Source organism: Miniopterus schreibersii (genome assembly GCF_964146895.1).
Source record: "Miniopterus schreibersii genome assembly, chromosome: 6".
Lineage (NCBI taxonomy): Eukaryota > Metazoa > Chordata > Mammalia > Chiroptera > Miniopteridae > Miniopterus > Miniopterus schreibersii.
The window spans coordinates 87,094,910-87,113,380 of record NC_138107.1 but is presented as its reverse complement, the minus strand read 5'-3'; the positions used below and the strand labels follow the sequence as shown (position 1 = coordinate 87,113,380).

Genomic DNA, 18,471 nt, shown 5'->3' with positions numbered 1-18,471 from the left:
CCTTCTCCTATAAAGGGCCGCCGAGTAAATACTTTGGGCCTCACGAGTCACGTAGGTCTCTGCCGTGTATTCTTCTTTGTCTTTTTACAATCCTATAAAAACGTAAAGGCCATTCTTCGCTCTGGGGCTGCACAAACACACACCGGGGCAGGATCTGGCCCCGGGGCTGCGGTCTGTGACTTCTGACCTACAACACAGGTCACGGAGAAAACAAACCGCTATTTCTTTATTTATTTCATTTGGAAAGCCGTTTTTTTCCCCTCAGTGGTGGGAGACACAACTGTCGGTTAGGGAACGCAAGGCAAGAGGACGCTCTGCCGAAGCAGGAGAACGGCCTCGCTGTCAGGCTGGCGCGTCGGGGGACACCACGGGAACATGCACGGGCCTGGAGAGGTTGAGGTCTCCGGGAAGAGCGGGAGGCTCTTACTGCCACTAACTATATGTTGGCCTAACAGTTTACCCTCCGGTTTAAAATTTAAAGTGTAAATCTGACACCATCGCCTGAACACCGGCGACCTTTCTTTGGCCTTACTCCTTTCCACACTTTAAACCTTTCGCAGTGAGCATCCCTCCTGCTCCTTCCCCAGCAAGCTGCCTCTTCCACTCCCATTTCAGGCTGCCGTCTTTAGGGCTGCCGTATCTGAAAAACCTGTGATCACTTATTATTCATAATTTCACTTGGTTTTACTTTGTAAAAACTACCATCTCTCTCTTTGCCCTTCTTAAATGATACTATATTAAGCCATCAGTGAAACTGACCCCCATCTGTCAGTTCCTAGCTCCTACGGCTTTGAATTCAATCCTCCAGAACAGACAACTGATGGCAAGAAGTGAGAACAGCCGGCCCATGAAGACGGTCGTCCAGGTGACACAGAACTGGAGGGCTCAGGACACCTGGCCCAGAGTCACAGTCCAGAAGCCACCCCAAAGCTCCACGTAGAGATGGCACCTGTAGGCAGAGTGAACACACTAAATCCCGCTCAACCATGTCACTCAGTCACTGAGGTGAGCAGCACCAGAAACCAAGAACTAACCTGCCTCACGTGGGTGGGTCATTCTACCTCCATCACATCCTGCAATATTTCAAAATGCCCTGTCCTAAAAATAAGAACCACCCGGCACAATTTTAACAATTAAACCACATGATATCTCTGCTCAAGTGGAATCTGAGAACTAAAAAGGATTTCCACCCCAGTATTTCCAATCTTAAGGGCCCCGGAATGTACTTCCCAAGCGTGTGACCTTGAAGTGCCCTTGTTACCTCTTTCTTAGCTTTAAATGTGTCTTTCTTGCATGCTGCAGTGGTCCTCCACTCAAAGTAGTGCACGCAGTCTGTTGCGGCTACAAATTCAGGAGTTCCCTATTAAAAATAAAATTAAAGTTACTATACTGCACACTGTAAAGTTTTCTTTTTTCAAGTTAGAAACAGTAAATGAAAATTTTAAAAGTAGCAACCATTTTAGTTTGACAAGGTCATCTACCAAGTTCCCAAACCCAAAAATTCTGAGACAAAGGCTTCATGAAGTCATGTTGGAATTTTGGTATACTCAGGCCAAAACTGTTCTACTGCCCCAACTATGCAAGTACAGTAAACTCATGGGAAGCAATCCTCCGAGTCCTGATCCTCTCAAACTCCAAATGTTCTCTTAACCAAATGCCAACAAAATCAAAGCCAGAAAATGTGACCTCATGCTTCCTGTAAGCGAGGGAGGAGGCCCACCCAAGCCCAACGGGGTTCGTACGCCAGCCTCGCTCCAGAGCCCCCCCACACACCTCCACCAGGGTCGACTCCAAGCCGAACCACAGCGTTGCCGGGTGATACGACACGGCGGGAATTTACCACTGCATGCCCATGTGCAAATCTGTGTGCTTCACAATTCTGGTTCTTTTATGGTGGACACAGAATTTGCGAAGGAAATCAGTTAAAATTAAAACAGGAGCTAGCTTTTTCAGTAATCCACACCTCCATATTTCACAGCACTGCGAACAGACTTTTTTCCCAAGGTTTCGAACATGGACAATACTGCAATTGATAGGCTGATCCAAACTTAATATGTAAGTTCTATTTTTTAAATTCTTGAGATGAGATATTATGGGCCTGAGGATAGGGCAGTCACAGCAAATTCTAAAATAATGTTTCAAAGCAATCTGGTGGCCACATGAATTTCACTCACCCCGATTTTTCTAATCTTACTCTGATTAGAGAACATTCATAGGATCTGTATACAAATTGCTTTTCCTAAAAGCTAGCAATTATTTACTTCAAGTCCCTGTCTAAACACTAAAGATTAAAATTAAAAAATCACGTGCAATATGCAGACAGCAAGAACAAATCACACTTTAAACAATCATGTCCCCTTTCAACACTAATAATACCCAAAAAGGCTGGGAACCCCATTACACTGGCAAACGCTTCTCCTAGATCAGTGATTTTCACCCTTTTTCATCTCACGGCACACATAAACCAATTACTAAAATTCTGCAGCACACCAAAAAATATTTTTTGCCGATCTGACAAAAAAAAAAAACTATAATTTTGATCCATTCACACTGGACGGCTATTGTTGTGCTGGCTGTTGTCGTTTTTTATTTGACAAGCTGAGGGAAAAGAGGTCAGTGCCCCTGACTAAACAGTCAGGTATGGCATATTTTAAAAACTCTGCGGCACACCGGTTGAAAACTGCTGTCCTAGAGAGTTGTCAGTCTCTCCATTTTAATGTAAATGAGGAAAGAAAAACATTTTAAAAAAATAAACGCACTTCCCTAACAACTATCAAAATAAAATGCTGGGAGAAGAGATTTTAGAAAGAAAAAAATGATGCCTGCAATAAACATTAAACTCTGCTTTGAGTTGAAACACATTAATCACTCTGATTTGTAGTTTTACACAGGATGTGGGTCAAGTTTCACTTGAAAGTTGTAACTACAGACTTAGGGTTTTTTACTTACTGGTTCTTAATGGCGACGGTGATTCTGGTTGGGGTTTTGTTTATCTGTTTGTGTTCTCCATCTTTGTCACTTATTCTTCCTGGAATACTGCTACAGCCTGACCTCCCAAGGGGCAAACACTTTCAACAAAAGAAAGACTGTACCATGGCCCTGTGGACTCACCAAGGTTTTCCCACAGAGGAAGGTGATGCTACTCTGGGTTTTGTGATTCTGGCTTTTCTCCAAGCCACAGCCCACTGCTGTGCTGAATTCCAGAAGAGTTCTGGTTGCACTTTTCAAAAGAGAGTCACCTATTTGGAAAGGAAACAGCATGAACAAGCTATAAAATATTCACAACCACAATGCTATTTTCAAGCATAAGCAAATTAAAAGTGGCGCTATAATTCATCTGAAAGTTTATAAACTTACAAACTGTCCTGTGCCCAGAATTCTGCATCTCAGGAATGGCATCCCACCACCCAGCTGTTCGAGCCCTAAACACATCACGCTGAGTCCCATCATTCTCTCATCTACCGCATTCAGTGCATCAGGAAGTTCTACCGGTTCTATGTCCACCCCAAGGCCATCCACATCTCTCCATCTCCATTACTACTAAAACCACTATCACCTTGCACTTGCACGCTGGCACTGGCCTAACTGTCCCCTTGCCTCCACTCGTCTCGCTCCTCACCATCCCTCTCACCCCGTCCATTTTGCACCAGTGTGATCATCAAATATATATTTTAGAAGCTATAACTCGGCTACTGAAATTCTTCAGTAACTTCCCATTCTATGTGCTATAAAATCAAAATTCTTTAGAGTGGCCCACCAATCAGGTAAGCTTGCCTCAGTTTGCCTGGGACATTATTGTAATAAGCCAGAATAAAAAAGACTAGAACAGAGAAGACAGAGACATTGATGCAAATCAGACTTTAATATATGACACAAGTAACAGATCAGTGGGTAAAGAGGAGGGTGTTCAATAAATGGAATTGGAAACAATGGCAATTTACATGGAAAAAACAGTAAAATTGGATTACTACCTACCACCATATACAAAAATAAACTCTAGATTAAAAATGTAAATGTCAAAAAATGAAACTTTAAAACTCTTATGAGAAAATATAGTTATCTTTTAGATCTTAATGTAAGAAAACATTTAACACTCAATAGCATTAACTTCAAAAAATTGATAAATTTGAATTACTAAATTTAAAAATTAATATTCACCAAAACTAGCTTAAAGAAAACAGAAACAAGTTATAAACTAGGAGATACACAGAGCTGGCAAAGCACTAGCATCAATTTTATATGTGTGTATACATACATGTGTAAACACACCACACATACACACACACACAACACACACTAGCCCTAACCAGTCTGGCTCAGTGGTTAGAGCGTCGGCCCCGTGGAATGAAGGGTCCCAGATTCAATTCCAGCCAAGGGCATGTAAAATGGCTGCAGGCTCAATCCCCGGCCCTGGTCGGGCAGGGAAGGGAGGCAACCAATCGATGTGTCTCTCTCACACCAATATTTCCCTGTCTCCCTTCCACTATCTCTGAAACACAATGGAAAAAATATCCTCAGGTGAGGATTTAAAAAAAAATACAGATATATATATACACACACACACACACACACACACACATATACACACACACACACACGAACAAAAAATTTATAATTCTAGGAAATAAAAGAACATGAATCACATCTGACAGAGAACACAAAAAGAGAAGAGATTTTTTTTTAAAAAACACCCACACTGAGTCAAGACACGATGAATTTTAATATCAAAGGCAAAGGGAAAATTCTAAAGCTTCTAGACAGAAAGGACAGGTCATATGAGTAGATAACTCAATATAAAATGGACAAGACACATTCAGACAGAAGGAAACATGTCAATAAGTATATGAAGAGATGTTCACCATCATTGGTGAACAAGGAATTGCAAATTGAGACCACATGGCATACCAAATACAGCAATTCCATTGACAAAAATTAAATGCCAAATGTTGGAGACGGTGCAGAGCTCTCCTGTGTTGCCTGGAGTGTAAACTGGTACAACCACTGCGTAAGTCAGCGTGGCGCGACGCCCCAAAACTGAGTATCCGTGCACCTTAGGAGCTAGCCATCCGACTCTGAGGCACATAGACAAGAGAAGACCATGCACACATATAACAGGAGCCAAGGTGGAGGACACTGGGTGTATTTCCTTTTTTTCTTTTTTTTCCCGAGTGTATTTCAAACCAACAATAATCTGGAAACAACGAAAATGCCCATCAACAGAAGAGTGAGTTACCTTCGGTAGATCCACACATTAGCACAGAGCAGTCACAGAGGAACAGGCCGCAGGGAAAGGGGAGAGCATAGCTGATGTTCAGCGACGTAATACTGTTTACCACTTAAGTCCCCCCAAAAGTTAAAAACGTCACATGCACACACACAGACTGGGGGGCCGGGGACGAGCAAGGGAGGGGAGGGAGGGGACACATGTTTCAAATGCAGATGCGGGCTCACGGTGACCTCCAGGGAAGGGGGCCGGGGGACACAGAGTGGTCACTGTTGGGTCCCTGGGTTTTGTTAGGTGACATGGCCTAAAACGGCTCATTGAAAACAAAAGGAAAGGCTCGGCGGATGGCGGGCGCGGATTCACGAGCTGGGCAGCGCGGCCGGCCCGCGGCAATACGCGCCGAGAGCCCCGGGAGGGGGGACACTCGGATGCGGGGCGGGGGTGCGGGTTTCGGAGCGGCCGCCGGTCACCAGGCGGACGGCGCAGCAGCCCCGTCCCGCCCGCGGCCGCCGCGGAGCCGTCCTTCCGCGCGAAGGCCGCGGACCCGCCGAGCGCCGGGACCTCGGACAGCGCCCGTGGACAGCGCCCGAGGCCCCGCCCACCGGGGGCGTGTCTGGCCGGGGGCGGGGCGGGCGGGCGGGGCTCGGGCGCCCCTGCGGCCCGCGCTCCGGGAGAAGTGGAGGGAGGGCGGTGGGAAGCGGCGCGCTGCGGCCGCAAGAGGGCGCGCGCGGGGCTGCACCCCCACCCTGAAGACCCTCCCCCACACCTCCTGTCCCCCCACACTGCAGCCCGTTCCGGCCCCGTGCCCAGAGCTCCCGGGGGCTCCTCGTAACTGCCGGGCCCACCCTTAAAAGGAAGGAGAGAGGCCCTGGCCCCGGGCCGAGCGCATCCGCCGAGCCCTGCCGCCGCGGCGCGAAGCACCGGCATCCCTCGGCACCAGGCCCCGCGGCGCCGCGCCAGCCCGGCCATCTCGTCTTCCTCCGCCGCCCGCGCCGCCCGCTGGCCGAGGCCGGCCGCCGACCAGGGCGCACGGGGCGAGGCCGCAGCGACCCGCGGCAGCGATCCGCGGCAGCGACCCGCGGCAACAGGCCAGCCTGGCCATCCTCCCCGGACGAGGGCCGGGCGAGGACTGCGGGGCGGCGGCCAGCACGCCAGGCCCACGGCCAGCTCCCGAGGACGGCGCCAAATGGGCTGGGCCGCGCTCGCCGGGCCCGCCAGACCGCGCCGGGTCCTCCAGACCGCGCGCCGGGCCCGCCAGACCACGATCCCCAGGCCGGGTCCGCCAGACCAGACCGCACTGGCGGGGCCCCGCCAGACCAGAGCGCGCCGGGTCCTCCAGGCCGCACTCTCCAGGCCGGGTCCTGCCGACCAGGCTGCGCGCGCCAGGCCCGCCCGACCACGGTCTCCAGGCCGAGCCCGCCCGGCCAGGCCGCGCTCGCCCAGGCCCGCCAGGCCGCACCGAGTCCTCCAGACCGCGCTCTCCAGGCCGGGTCCGCCAGACCGCGCTGGGTCCTCCAGACCGCGCGCTGGGCCCGCCAGACCGCGCGTTGGGTCCGCCGGACCGCGCGCTGGGCCCGCCGGACCGCGCCAGGCCCGCCAGACCGCGCGCCCCAGGTCCTCCCGACCACGCTCTCCAGGCCGGGTCCGCCAGACAAGGCCGCGCCCGCTGGGCCCGCCAGACCAGGCCGCGCTCGCCGGGCCCGCCAGATCGCGCCGGGTCCTCCAGAGCGCGCCGCGCCGCGCGCGCCAGATCCTCCAGACCGCGGTCCCCAGGCCCCGGGCTGCAAACCAGACCGCGAGCTCCCGGCCCACCAGACGGCGCTCTCCAGGCCGGGTCAGCCAGACCAGGCCGAGCTCTGCAGGCCAGGCCGCGCCGGGTCCTACAGACCCTGCGTACCGGGCCCGCCAGGCCGCGCTCTCCAGGGCCCGCCAGGCCTCGCCGTGTCCTCCAGACCGCGCTCTCCAGGTCCGCTCCGCCCGACCAGGTCGAGCTCGCCCGGCCTCATCCGAACAGGCCGCACTGGCAGGGCCCCACGAGACTAGACCGCGCCGGGTCCTCCAGGCCGCGCTCCCCCGGCCGGGTGCTCCCGGCCAGGCTCCGCGCACCGAGCCCGCCAGCCCGCGGCCTCCAGGCCGAGCCCGCCCGGCCAGGCCGCGTTCGCCTGGGCCCGCCAGACCCAACCGCGCCGGCCGGCCCCGCCAGGCCGTGGCAGGTCCGCCAGACGGCAGTCTCCAGGCCGGGCCCGCCAGACCGCGCCGGGTCCGCCAGGCCGCGCGCTGGGTCCGCCAGGCCGCGCTCTCCAGGCCGGGCCCTGCAGGCCGCGCTCGCCCGGGTCCGCCAGACCAGGCCGCGCTCGCCAGGACCCGCCCGGCCCGGCCACGCTCTACCGGCCAGGCCGCGCCAGGTCCTCCCGACCCTGCGCGCCAGGGCGCCCGCCCGGCCGCGCTCGCCCGTGCCCGCCAGGCCCGGCCACGCGCTCCCGGCCCGGCCGCGCCGGGTGCTCCAAACCCTGCGCGCCCGGCCGCGCTCGCCCGCACCCGCCAGGCCCGGCCACGCGCTCCCGGCCCGGCCGCGCCGCGTCGTCCAAACCCTGCGCTCCCGGCCGCGCTCCCCGGAGCCCACGCGGCCCGGCCGCGCTCCGGGCCTGCCGGGCCTCGCCTGCAACCCCCGGCGTCCCCGGCCGAGCCCGGCCGAGCTCGCCACTCGGCCTCGCTGAGGATGCGCGGCCTCGCGATGCCCCCGCCGCGCGCGGCCGCAGGGCCCCCGGCGCGGCCGCTGGGCCCGGCGGGCACGTCCCTCGGGGCCTGCCCGGCCGGCAGGCAGCCCTCCCCGTGCTAGGCGCCCGTGCGCTCGCGCCGCCGCCCAGCTGCCCGCGTCCCCGTCTCGATTGTGTCGTGTCCTCCAAAGTGGACTCACATGCTGTTTCACCAAACTGAAAAAGAACCCTCTCTGCCCAGGTTCTTCCTCCAAGCTACTGCCTCATTTTCTGCTCTTTATATCAACCCTCTTTAAAGAGATTTCTATTCTTGCTACCACTGATTACGACCCTCCCCTCAGAGACGCCCCGTGTCCCCGGCACTGGCTTTTTCCCCCCAAGAGCCACAAGACTCATTCCCTCAGCTCCAAGTCTTTGCTTACAGGTCGCTTTCTCAGCAACAGGTACCCAACTGAATATCCCTGAACTCTACCCCCGAGACCGCCAGCACTCTGAACTCTCCTTCCCTTTCTTTTTTACAGCATTCATCACATTCTAATATACTATTTAGCCACTGTTGTTTTTGTGTGTAAGCTCCATGAAAAAAGGGATTTTTGTCTGTTTTAGTGACTGATTCATTCAAGTATTTGTTAAAAATAAATGAATATTAAGTGTTGGCTGTTTTACAATATTTTATTCGTGTATCTTTTAAGGTGTGAACCCAGCAAATCAGAATAAATCATACAATTTACTGAGCCATCCCCATACATACTGTCGAAATTAATGCTACAAAAAATGTGTTCAAAAATCTAAATGTTAAATTACATTAATTTACAAAAAATGTAAATCTACTGGTAAGATTTACAAAAGGGGGTTACAGGAATATATTTTAAAATTTAACAGAAAATGCCAGACTATCAGGAGAGACCATAAATGGGACAAAAACAAGAGTTGTATCTAAAACTCAACCAGATACCTTAAATATCCAATAGAATTACATGGTTTTAAGAAAAAATGAAAGAATATAGGGCGTAAGAGGGGAAAAAATATATTTTCACATCTTAATATAGTCAGAGATACAAAATTCAATCCAGTGATCAAGCTGGATGGGCTGGTAGTAGACTCCTGAGAGTGTAAACAGGAGTCACAAGACGTAAATATCACCTGAAGTCAGGGCCAGGTTCCTGAGTGAATGAAGTCACTGGACACAGCAACTACAATCCGACGGATTCACTGTCCTACCTGAGTCACCAACAAGAAGGCAGCCAGAATCCCAGGCTTTGGTGGTGAGTAACCTCAATTAACACCCTTCCCTAGCAGGCACATTACCTCAGTTAAATGGGCTGGCAACGGGGTTTCTGAAGTGGATATTTAGCTTTTAACCCTCGGATTAATTAAATTAAAACCAGAGTATTAATACTTAGGACGTTAGGAGGAAAGTGAACGTTTTGGGTGTTTACACATACTTGCAACGTTTAATGTTTTAACTCCAATTCAAAGGTGATAACAACTGATTTAGATTGTGACCGTATCAGACTAAGAGAATTTCAGGCTCATCATATTTATAAGTTTGAAGCATTAAATTTTTAAAAATTAAGAATTAAATTTTTAAGATTTGTCAGAACATGCAGCTGAAGTATTTTCAAAGGAAATCAAATATATAAGACGTATAAGCCATTTTAAAATGTGGCGAAGACGATTCATCTAGGTTGTAAATGGAACCAAGTGTTGTTCACAGGCCCCATAAAAATGCTACACTTCCCCCTACACTTGCATATGTAACAGTATCATTTGCCTAAGGAAGAATTAATGTTTGATTTTTTTAAATCAAAAATAATGCAATATTATTTAAACCAAAGTTGAGGTCTTAATACCCGTTTCTAAGTATAAAAACAGTCCTGTGGGCACTATAAAACTCCCATCAACAATGACCTTCCCTAAAGGGCTGTAGACAACCATCGCACAGCACGATACAAAGGTGCCCGCTTCCAGGCCCCTGGCCAACACTGTCTGATGCAACCCTTCAAGCAAACCTCTGTCAATGTGACTGAAGAAAAGAGATTTTATAATTGCGCTGACCTGCACCTACGCCTGGCTTATTAATGAAGGTGCACTGGCGGTCAGGATTTCCTCTTTGTGAACTGCCTGCTCTTAGATTTTGCCATTTTTCTCTCAGGTTGTCTGTCTTATCACTTATTAAGAGAAGATCTTACTTCCTCTAGATTATATTTCTATTTTCCTAGGTTTTTTCCTAATGTCTATTGTCTTTTTACTTCTTAACTTTAACTGACTTGCCATTTCTGTTACATGATAGGAAGGAGAGGTCTGATGCTATTTGCTAACAGATAAATAACTAAATTACACCCAAAATTTTAGTTACACATTAAGTTCTCATATATATTTGGATCTATTGCCATCTTAGTTCTCCCGTTCCTCTGATTTACTGGAAACTCCAATTTTTTGTGGCTATTCTCAAAACTCACATTTTTTTTCCTTTCTAGCAAATTCATAAGAAGTTAGTTTTTCAGTTCAGATTTCCCATCATGGTTCCCATTTTAGCTCTACTCTACAACTGTCTGATGTGCCTCTATGGCTCTCCAAACAACACAGCCCCAAATAAGTACAGTACACAGACTCTAGAGCCGGTCTGTCAGCCATCACATTAATAACCATCAACCTCTGGCAAGCGGCTCATCTATTTTGGGCTTTAAGTGTCTTCATTTATAAAATAAGGGAAATGACATCACCTACTTCAAAAAGTTGCTGAATGAGCCCTGGTGGGTGTGGCCAAGTGGCTAGAGCATTGGGCTGCACACCGGAGGGTGTCGAGTTCGATTCCCCATCAAGGGCACATACCTGGGTTACAGGTTCAATCCCCACCCCCAGTCGGGGTAGGTGCGGGTGTCTCTCTCACATTGATGCTGAGCTCTCTCCCCCTCCCCACTCCCTTCCACTCGCTCTAAAAATCAATGGAAAAATACCCTCCGTCCTCAGGTGAAGATAAAAGAAAAGGTTGCTGAATGAATTCAATGAGATTATTTTACTTAAAAGCATAACACTTTGCACATAAGTACACGAGAAATTTAATTATTATTTATTTTTAGAACAAGTTATAACACATTTAACTATGTCTACTGTATGACACAAATTAGCAAAATTAGATCTAATTCAAAACTACCTTTGTTCTCATTAATGTCACCTTCATCCGTCCCTCCCAGTTTGTCTCCTGAGCCTAAGGACAGGGCAGTGACTTCTTGTGCTGAAAGTCCACAGCACCTAGCCTACCTCCTCTCCCTCTGGGAGTTTGAGAGTTTCAAGCTCTGGGAAAAGCACGTGATGTGTGTCTGGGAGAGTAAAAAGAAATTGGAAACTGCTGGTTTGTATCATCGGCGACCTGTAACTTAGCTTTTAACTCATCTAGTCACCTTCAGCCTCTCTCCTTAAACCAAGCTCTGCTATTCCACTGGGCCCAGCTTTCCAAAGACACATTTTATCAGATCACCTCCCCCATGACCATCGCGAATCTAAAATGAACCCACTACCATATGACAACTCCCCTGCCTGGCTTTCAAAGGCGACCTAACTTGGTCATTCCCAACCTCACAGGTCATCCTCCAACGATGTGTCCGCATCTGGTGGCACCTCACACTGTACGAGACAACCACCACCTAGGAGACACTTTTATTAGCCAAAAATACTACAGTCAAGTATTACAACAGAGTCGAGAGGAAAGCTGCTTTTCCTCTTTCTGAAAACCTGAGTACACCGGCCGACAGGCCCCCTCGTGGTCTCTCTTCATGAATCAAAAGGTCCCAGTCAGGAAAATGGCAACCTCACTGGTCAGTTTAAGTATATCACAAAATAAAATCTGCCTGACCCGAGCTCAGAACAACCCGCTGCTTCCTCAGATCTTAATCCTGGGCCGCAAATCCCCGTATGGTGTTTTCCGCCCAACAGTCTCCTTAATGGGAACCAGTGAAACCGAACAGGAGCTGGGCCTCCACCAGTGGACCCTGAAGACCTTACTCTTCTTACTCGAAACATTTCTTGCTAATTTCCATTCAAAATGGCAGGCAGAGCTGCCACAGTGCGCCGCCCCTCGAACGCCACAACATGCCCAGTCACACACCGTCTCCACTGCACAGCTGGCCTCACCATGCGGCCTCGCCGAACACGCTGCTTGGCGGGCATCCACGCAGCCAAACCCGGGAACGATGACACCAGGTCTGTTATGTCTGCCCCGCGTCTCTTCATCTCGGCATCTGCCCCCTTCCCACTCCACGAACTCGGCAGCGCCCTGGGACCCACCACCCTCACCGGGGGAGAGGGAGCATATCCAAGGGAGGGCATATGGGAACTAAAATGAGCCCCAGGAGAAAAAGGTTTGCACTTATTTCTCTAGGACTGCTGGTCCTTAGGACTTTTTAATTTTTAATGTAAGCCCAAAACCAATGACCCTCTTTTGCCCCACGTGAACACAGACGGCCTGAGAATCACAGAACCACAGAAGAAAGCAGAACGTTGTAAGGGGGAAAGGGCTGGACACTTAGAGGAGATGGGGTGAGCGGGGGAGTAAAGACGGGGTTTGAGAAAAGCATGAGAAGGCAGAGACATATAGGAACATCCTTCTAGGTCAATCAATACAACTGTGCATAATTCTTTGTAATGACTGGCTACACAGTATCCATTAGATCAATTTCCAACCTTTTTCATCTCATGGCACATAAACAAATTATTAAAATTCTGCAGCACACCAAAAAGTATATTTTTTCCCAGTCTGACCAAAAAATAGGTATAGTTTTGATTCACTCCCACCGGACAGCTATTGTTGTGTTGGCTGTTGTCATTTTTTAATAAGGGAAAAGAGGTCAGTGACCCTAATTAAATAGTCAGGTTTTGCATGTTTTAAAAATTCTCGCAGCACATCAGTTGAAAATTGCTGCACTAGATGGAAGTAACCTAATTTGATCTCATAGTGGACATTTAAATCGTTAGCACTTTTAACTATGATAAAACATAAAATGGATGTGATGTATTCTAAGCATATATAATTGTGTAGATATCTACATATTCAAGAGGTCGTTTCTGCAAAATTGGGATGGTGCGCATTCAGAAATTTCAGGACAGATTTACTCACCCACGGAACGATAGCTGCCTGTCTTCAGGTCGTGCATACAGACAGCACTCGATGCCCCACACTGGGGAATACCCACGTTTCCACAGACGCTGATTTTGTAAAGCATGTGATTTTTGGTATCAACAGCTTCCCATGTGTAACTAAAAAGGAAGAAAAACAATTTGTCATTGTCAGTGATCTGCCAATAATTAAACTTCTCTCTAGTATTACATTCAAGCCACATTTGCTTAAGACTCCCACAACTTTCATTAGCCAAAAATACTGAAGCCAACTACGTCAAGTTGACCAGAAGCCAGGGCAGAAACCACTAAATACCACCTTGCTCTGGTTCAATCCGCCCCGAAGCCACCTCAACACTCAGCGATCATCAAAATTCTTAAAATTCTACCGTCCACTTAAGAGTATCAACTCAGATAAGTAACTGCTCAAGAATCGTGTTGATATAAGACAGTAAGCGTTCAAATCACTCTGGAATGCTGAAAAGCCAAAGAGTGTGTTTTTTTACTTTGTTTATTTTATTTAAAAACTACTTGTGGCATGAAAGACAGTTCTACTTCTGGTTTTACTTTTTACTGCTCCAGCTCAGATCGGAACTGACAAGATGAAGTTGTGCAACAAGTCCACTATCTGACTCAAAATCAGACTGACTTTATTTAGGTTGAGCACCACGACAAGCATTTCACAGGCATTAAAACACACCGTATGCACCCTGGCCGGGTGGCTCAGTGCTTAGAGCTTCTGCGCCGAAGGCTCGTGGGTTCAATTCCCGGTCAAGGGCACATACCTAGATTGCAGGTTCGCTCTCTCTCCCCCCCACCCCCACCCCCCCTTCCTCTCTCTCTAAAAATCCATTTAAAAAAAAACATATCCTCAAACGAGGATTGAAAAAAACACCTCACTGTACGTTCAAACCTCTGGCAAAGCAGCTACTGAGTAACTGTTAATGAATGAATCTGCGCACTTCGGACAAAATAATGGCCTTGTCAGTTCTGTCAAAACAGTGAGTCTCAATTCTCCAGTCAGACGGGGAGAATGTTCTGTCCATTTTGCAAACTGGGGATCATTTCCTCAGCCAGGGTAAGAGACAGAAAATGAGGAATGTGGCTGAGGAGTTTCCTGCGAAACGCAGACGCTGTGTTAACAGAACTGGTGAAAGGGAGATAGATAAATAACTCAGAAGTGCTTCGCTCGGCCTACCCCGGAGTTGCGGGGGCCGGGGGTGGGCCTGGAGGTCACCGCTCGCGCCCACGCAGCGCACCTGGGTGATGGACGGCGCCCCCCGAGGAGGAGCAGAGCGGCCCTTCCCCCAGCACCGGGACAGGCACTGGGCACCGGGCAACACGCCCTCCGGCCTAGAAGTCCCCCCAGTAGCCGGCTCATCCAGCAACGGAGGAACCCCACAATGGGGCTGGTGGCAGCAAGGAGCCCAGCATTCTCCCGCACATAGGCATGGGGACCCGTCATACCCACCTGTCAAGACGCTAAGGGACACAAGCACACATAAGCATTCAGGCAGATGACAGACTGTCCCCCGGAAGTTCAGACAGCCCGGCACTGCTAGAACCCTGAAAAACAGGCTGGTGTGCTTGTCAAGTGCCCGCCTTGGGGCGACGGCGGCTCGAGAGCAGGCGCCACTGAGCGCCCCTCCGCGCCAGGCGCACCTCAGGGCTGCCTCCGAAAGTCCAGGGGGTCCGACGGCAGGAGAAAGGAGCCCAGGTGCTACCAGGCAGGAGACGGTCCTCAGCAAAGGCCTGTTTCCTTTGACCTTCACTCACTTTTTTATTTGCTTCACAAACATTCTTAAGTACTTACTGCAGAGGCACTGAGTACAGCAATGACCAAAACAGACCCCAAAAACAATTGTTGCCCTCCTGGTAGATATTCCAGTTGAAAACGGAAAATAAACAGAACACAAATACACAGGATAATTCCACCGACTAGTATGTGCTGCTGGGACAAAAACAAAGTAGCCGCACTTGACAGAGACGGTCCAGCAGCTACTTTGGACTGGGGAGTCTTCACACAGGGTATTTGCCCTGAGGCCTGAGTAACAAAAGGGAGCAACCCGAGGGGAGATATGGTGGAGGAATATCCCAGCCGAGGGACCGGACACTGCAGGGTGCCGAGGCAGAAATGAACTCGGCGGGTTGTTGGAAAAGAAAGGAGGGCCTCACGGCTGGAGCAGCAGAAGGTGAGGTCAAGGAGACGGGCCGCCTGGCCACGTCCGGGCCTTGCAGACTAAAGGAAGCAGTTTTGATTTTGTACTTGAAGCAAAGGAAGGCCCCTCAAAGAAAAGACCCTATGGATCTTCCTTAAATGTTTAAGTTAGTGTTTTTATTTGCAGAGTGTTAGTAAAACTTGTCTATTAAACTGCTAACCTCTTGAAGCCATGACTAAATCCCTCCAAGATACTAGACGTCAAATGTATGCCTTCAAAGAGGCCTCATGAAGCTGTTTCACAATCTTAAGTATACGAGAGGGGTGTGTAAAGGTATCATTTTAGAATAAGCTGACCGGTAGGAATCACCTCTAAAGAAATCCACACGGTACCTAAAATGCTATGCTTTTTTAAAAAAACAGAAACCCACTGCTGTTTTTGTAGAGATATTTAAATAAGGTGGATGTAAGAAGTGTGTGTTTGGGGGGCAGAAAAGAGGTGAAAAGGGGGAAAATGGGGGCCATTGTCCTGCTTCCCTGGAAATCAGGGTCCCTAGAAAGAAAAAGCACCGCTCCATTCCATGACATTTCTTTCCTCTGTATGCACTTCATATTTGCTTTGTCGAGATTTATCAAAATGATAAGTGGTTATGGGAGTAGGAAGGGAGGGTCCTATGTAAGTACTTGAGCACTGGCTTTTTTTCAGGGGGTTGACTTAACCACTCAGCACAGGGTGGCCCCCTCCAAGCTGGCGCCTTCAACGACACTCACACCCCCACCCTGCAGCACATGGGTGAAGTCCTCGGTCACGTCGCTTACAAAGAAAGGGAGGGCCCCGGCACGTTTCTGACCTACCCTACCACAGCATCTGCAGACCATCAATGCTTGAAACATCCGGAGTCCAGGGGACTTATGTCTGCTTTAAAACAAAAAACATGCCTAGCGCCTTGTATCATTAGGAACGCAGGGATAATCCTTTAGTTGAAATAATTTATCTGAAAACTCACGAAACATTTTCCAAAAACCATTGTGTATTCTGGTATGCACACTGGCTAGATTAAATTATCATCTAGATCTGCTTCTGCTGGTAATAAATATTTTTTAAAGACTATTTCATAATAAACTTGGAAGTCGCATAAATATCTGATAGCACTGTTGAAGAAAATTACGTGCTCGAAACTAGATGATCCTACATGCCTTGCCAGATTGAAGGCCACACTGCCAGAGCGTCCCAGGCTGGAGTCGTTCTCGAAACGTATGCTAACCTTTAATGGCAACCGTGATCACATTATAGAACCAGAAAAATGGTTTCAGAAACAACAGAAGTATTACAGACTAAATAAAATTTAATGGTATCTTGAAGGAATAATAAACTTTTGTCCAAAAGCTTGTCCGCTAGAAAATTCTCTATCTGAAGTGAATGTGTACAGCCAAAATCAGGCAAACCCAACAGTAAGACTCGTAACAGCCAGATGAGACCACTCAGCTGCGATGCACAGAAAATCTATATCCTACACTAAGTGGGGCTTATACAAGTCAAAAAAACACAATGAGAAAAAAGCAGACAGCAAAAAACGAGACCAACGTATTAGATCAAAATGAAAACTAAGCTGTAACATTAAAATTTAAATTTTTGGCAAGAAGCAAACCTCTGGAAGAAAATATTTGCAAGCTGTGTGGAAATGTAATCTTTACTCAAACACACACACACACGCACACACGCATGTTTTAAATCTGTCTGCTCTATGTGCAGCTCCTACAGCCGGGTAGGTATGGAAGCTCACGGGGCATTTTCTGGAAACTCTAACACCCACGTCAGGGTGAAGTCTTCTAAAAGTCACTAGGGCTCCAGGCCTGTCCTCCATCTCATCCGAGGGACCCGAGGGGACAGAGGGAGGTGGGGCAGCGAGGACCACAAAGGCTGGAGGAAGCAGATGGTCAATGGGAAACATCACCAGAAGCCCTGTCCACGGGCCCAGCCTTGCGAAAGGCAGTTAATATCCTCAAAGGAGGCAGCCCATCCCCAGTCAGAAATGCTCATCTGGACACAAAATGATCTGTGCAAGAACCTTGGCTTTGAAAATTAGCAAAAGCCAGCAAAATCCTTGTCATTCTACACCTCATTTTCCAGAGTGTGAAATGTAGTGAGCCGATGTCCCCTCCCGCTATCTCAGAAAATCCAAATCCATTTCAAAGCAAACTTGACAATGACAGATATACACACACACCCGATAAGTCTTCTGGACCAAGTGGGCTCCCCTCTGAATCCACAGCTAGAACACCCACCCCGCTGGCCTCTCCCACCACTCAAAGCCAAATTTTCTTAGAGACACCACTGCACTGCTGCTCCTTCCCAGGACAATGACCGACAGGCACAAAATCAATAGTGAGAGATAGTGGAGGAAGGAAACCTGGCCAGTGGACCTCAAAGGCATCAGCGCACATCTGCAGGTGTGAACACCTTCAGAACAAAGCCCCCAGGCACTTGCTGCCAGGATTCACCACTCCCGAGTTCCAGCTTTGGAGTGAGAGTCCAAGCTCAGGAAGATGCAGCGAGCCCCTTGCCCAACAACACACAGTTGGGAAATGACAAGGCCAGGAGCTAGCTCAGGTCCGGCTGAGCTGAGCCCTAGGGGCAAATGCTTAACCACGGCAGGAAACTGCCTCACTCGCTTTCAATGCTTAAAAGTTTCTTTAACTTTTCAGAAAACATTTAGTTTCAATTACAACACCAAACTTGGCAAAACGTTCATACAAAACGTTAGTGTCAATCTTGTGACATGTATTAATGCCACTAAAATGACAGATTCGGGGTTGCATAAAGACTTCCGGAGCCAGTTAGCCCATCTAGGGATGGCCCCTGAGGAAGAGCTGAGAGCCTGGGGAAGATCCGGGCTGTACCATGTGCCACTGATCAGGCACAAGGTAATGTATTTGTCCTAGCTCAAGTTCTCCCCCAGGTTTTAAACTTCTGCTCTTTACACCCCCACCCAGGTCTGCTTTCTCTTTTGTAGAGTTCAAATGACCAAACCCCAGAGGCAGCACCTTCTGCAACCTCCATTTCCTCGCCCGACTGGTTTCATGGAAAGGCTATCAAGTCCCTTCCCACTGCCTGAGCTAACTAACCTCTTTGTGCCCAAGCTAGCTGAGGATCTGCTAAGGAAAACATCTACGCTGTTCCCATCTCAGATCCGCTCTCCTTTAACATGACTCCTTAGTGCAGAGGGCTCCCCTCACAAACCCCAACAAAGAATCCG

At 49.3% G+C, this 18,471-nt stretch overlaps 1 protein-coding gene across 3 annotated transcripts in view; it reads right to left on the bottom strand.

The window, feature by feature from the left end:
- IGF2R (insulin like growth factor 2 receptor) overlaps positions 1-18,471 on the bottom strand; it is a 97,281-nt gene that overhangs the window by 64,365 nt on the left and 14,445 nt on the right. For all 3 annotated transcript variants that reach the window (XM_081141557.1, XM_081141555.1, XM_081141556.1), the window contains exons 2-4: positions 13,058-13,197; positions 3,112-3,239; positions 1,262-1,360 (exon numbers count right to left, since the gene is read on the bottom strand). In XM_081141557.1, coding sequence (XP_080997683.1) covers positions 1,262-1,360; positions 3,112-3,239; positions 13,058-13,197 — 367 coding nt within the window. The remainder of the gene's footprint in view (positions 1-1,261; positions 1,361-3,111; positions 3,240-13,057; positions 13,198-18,471) is intronic.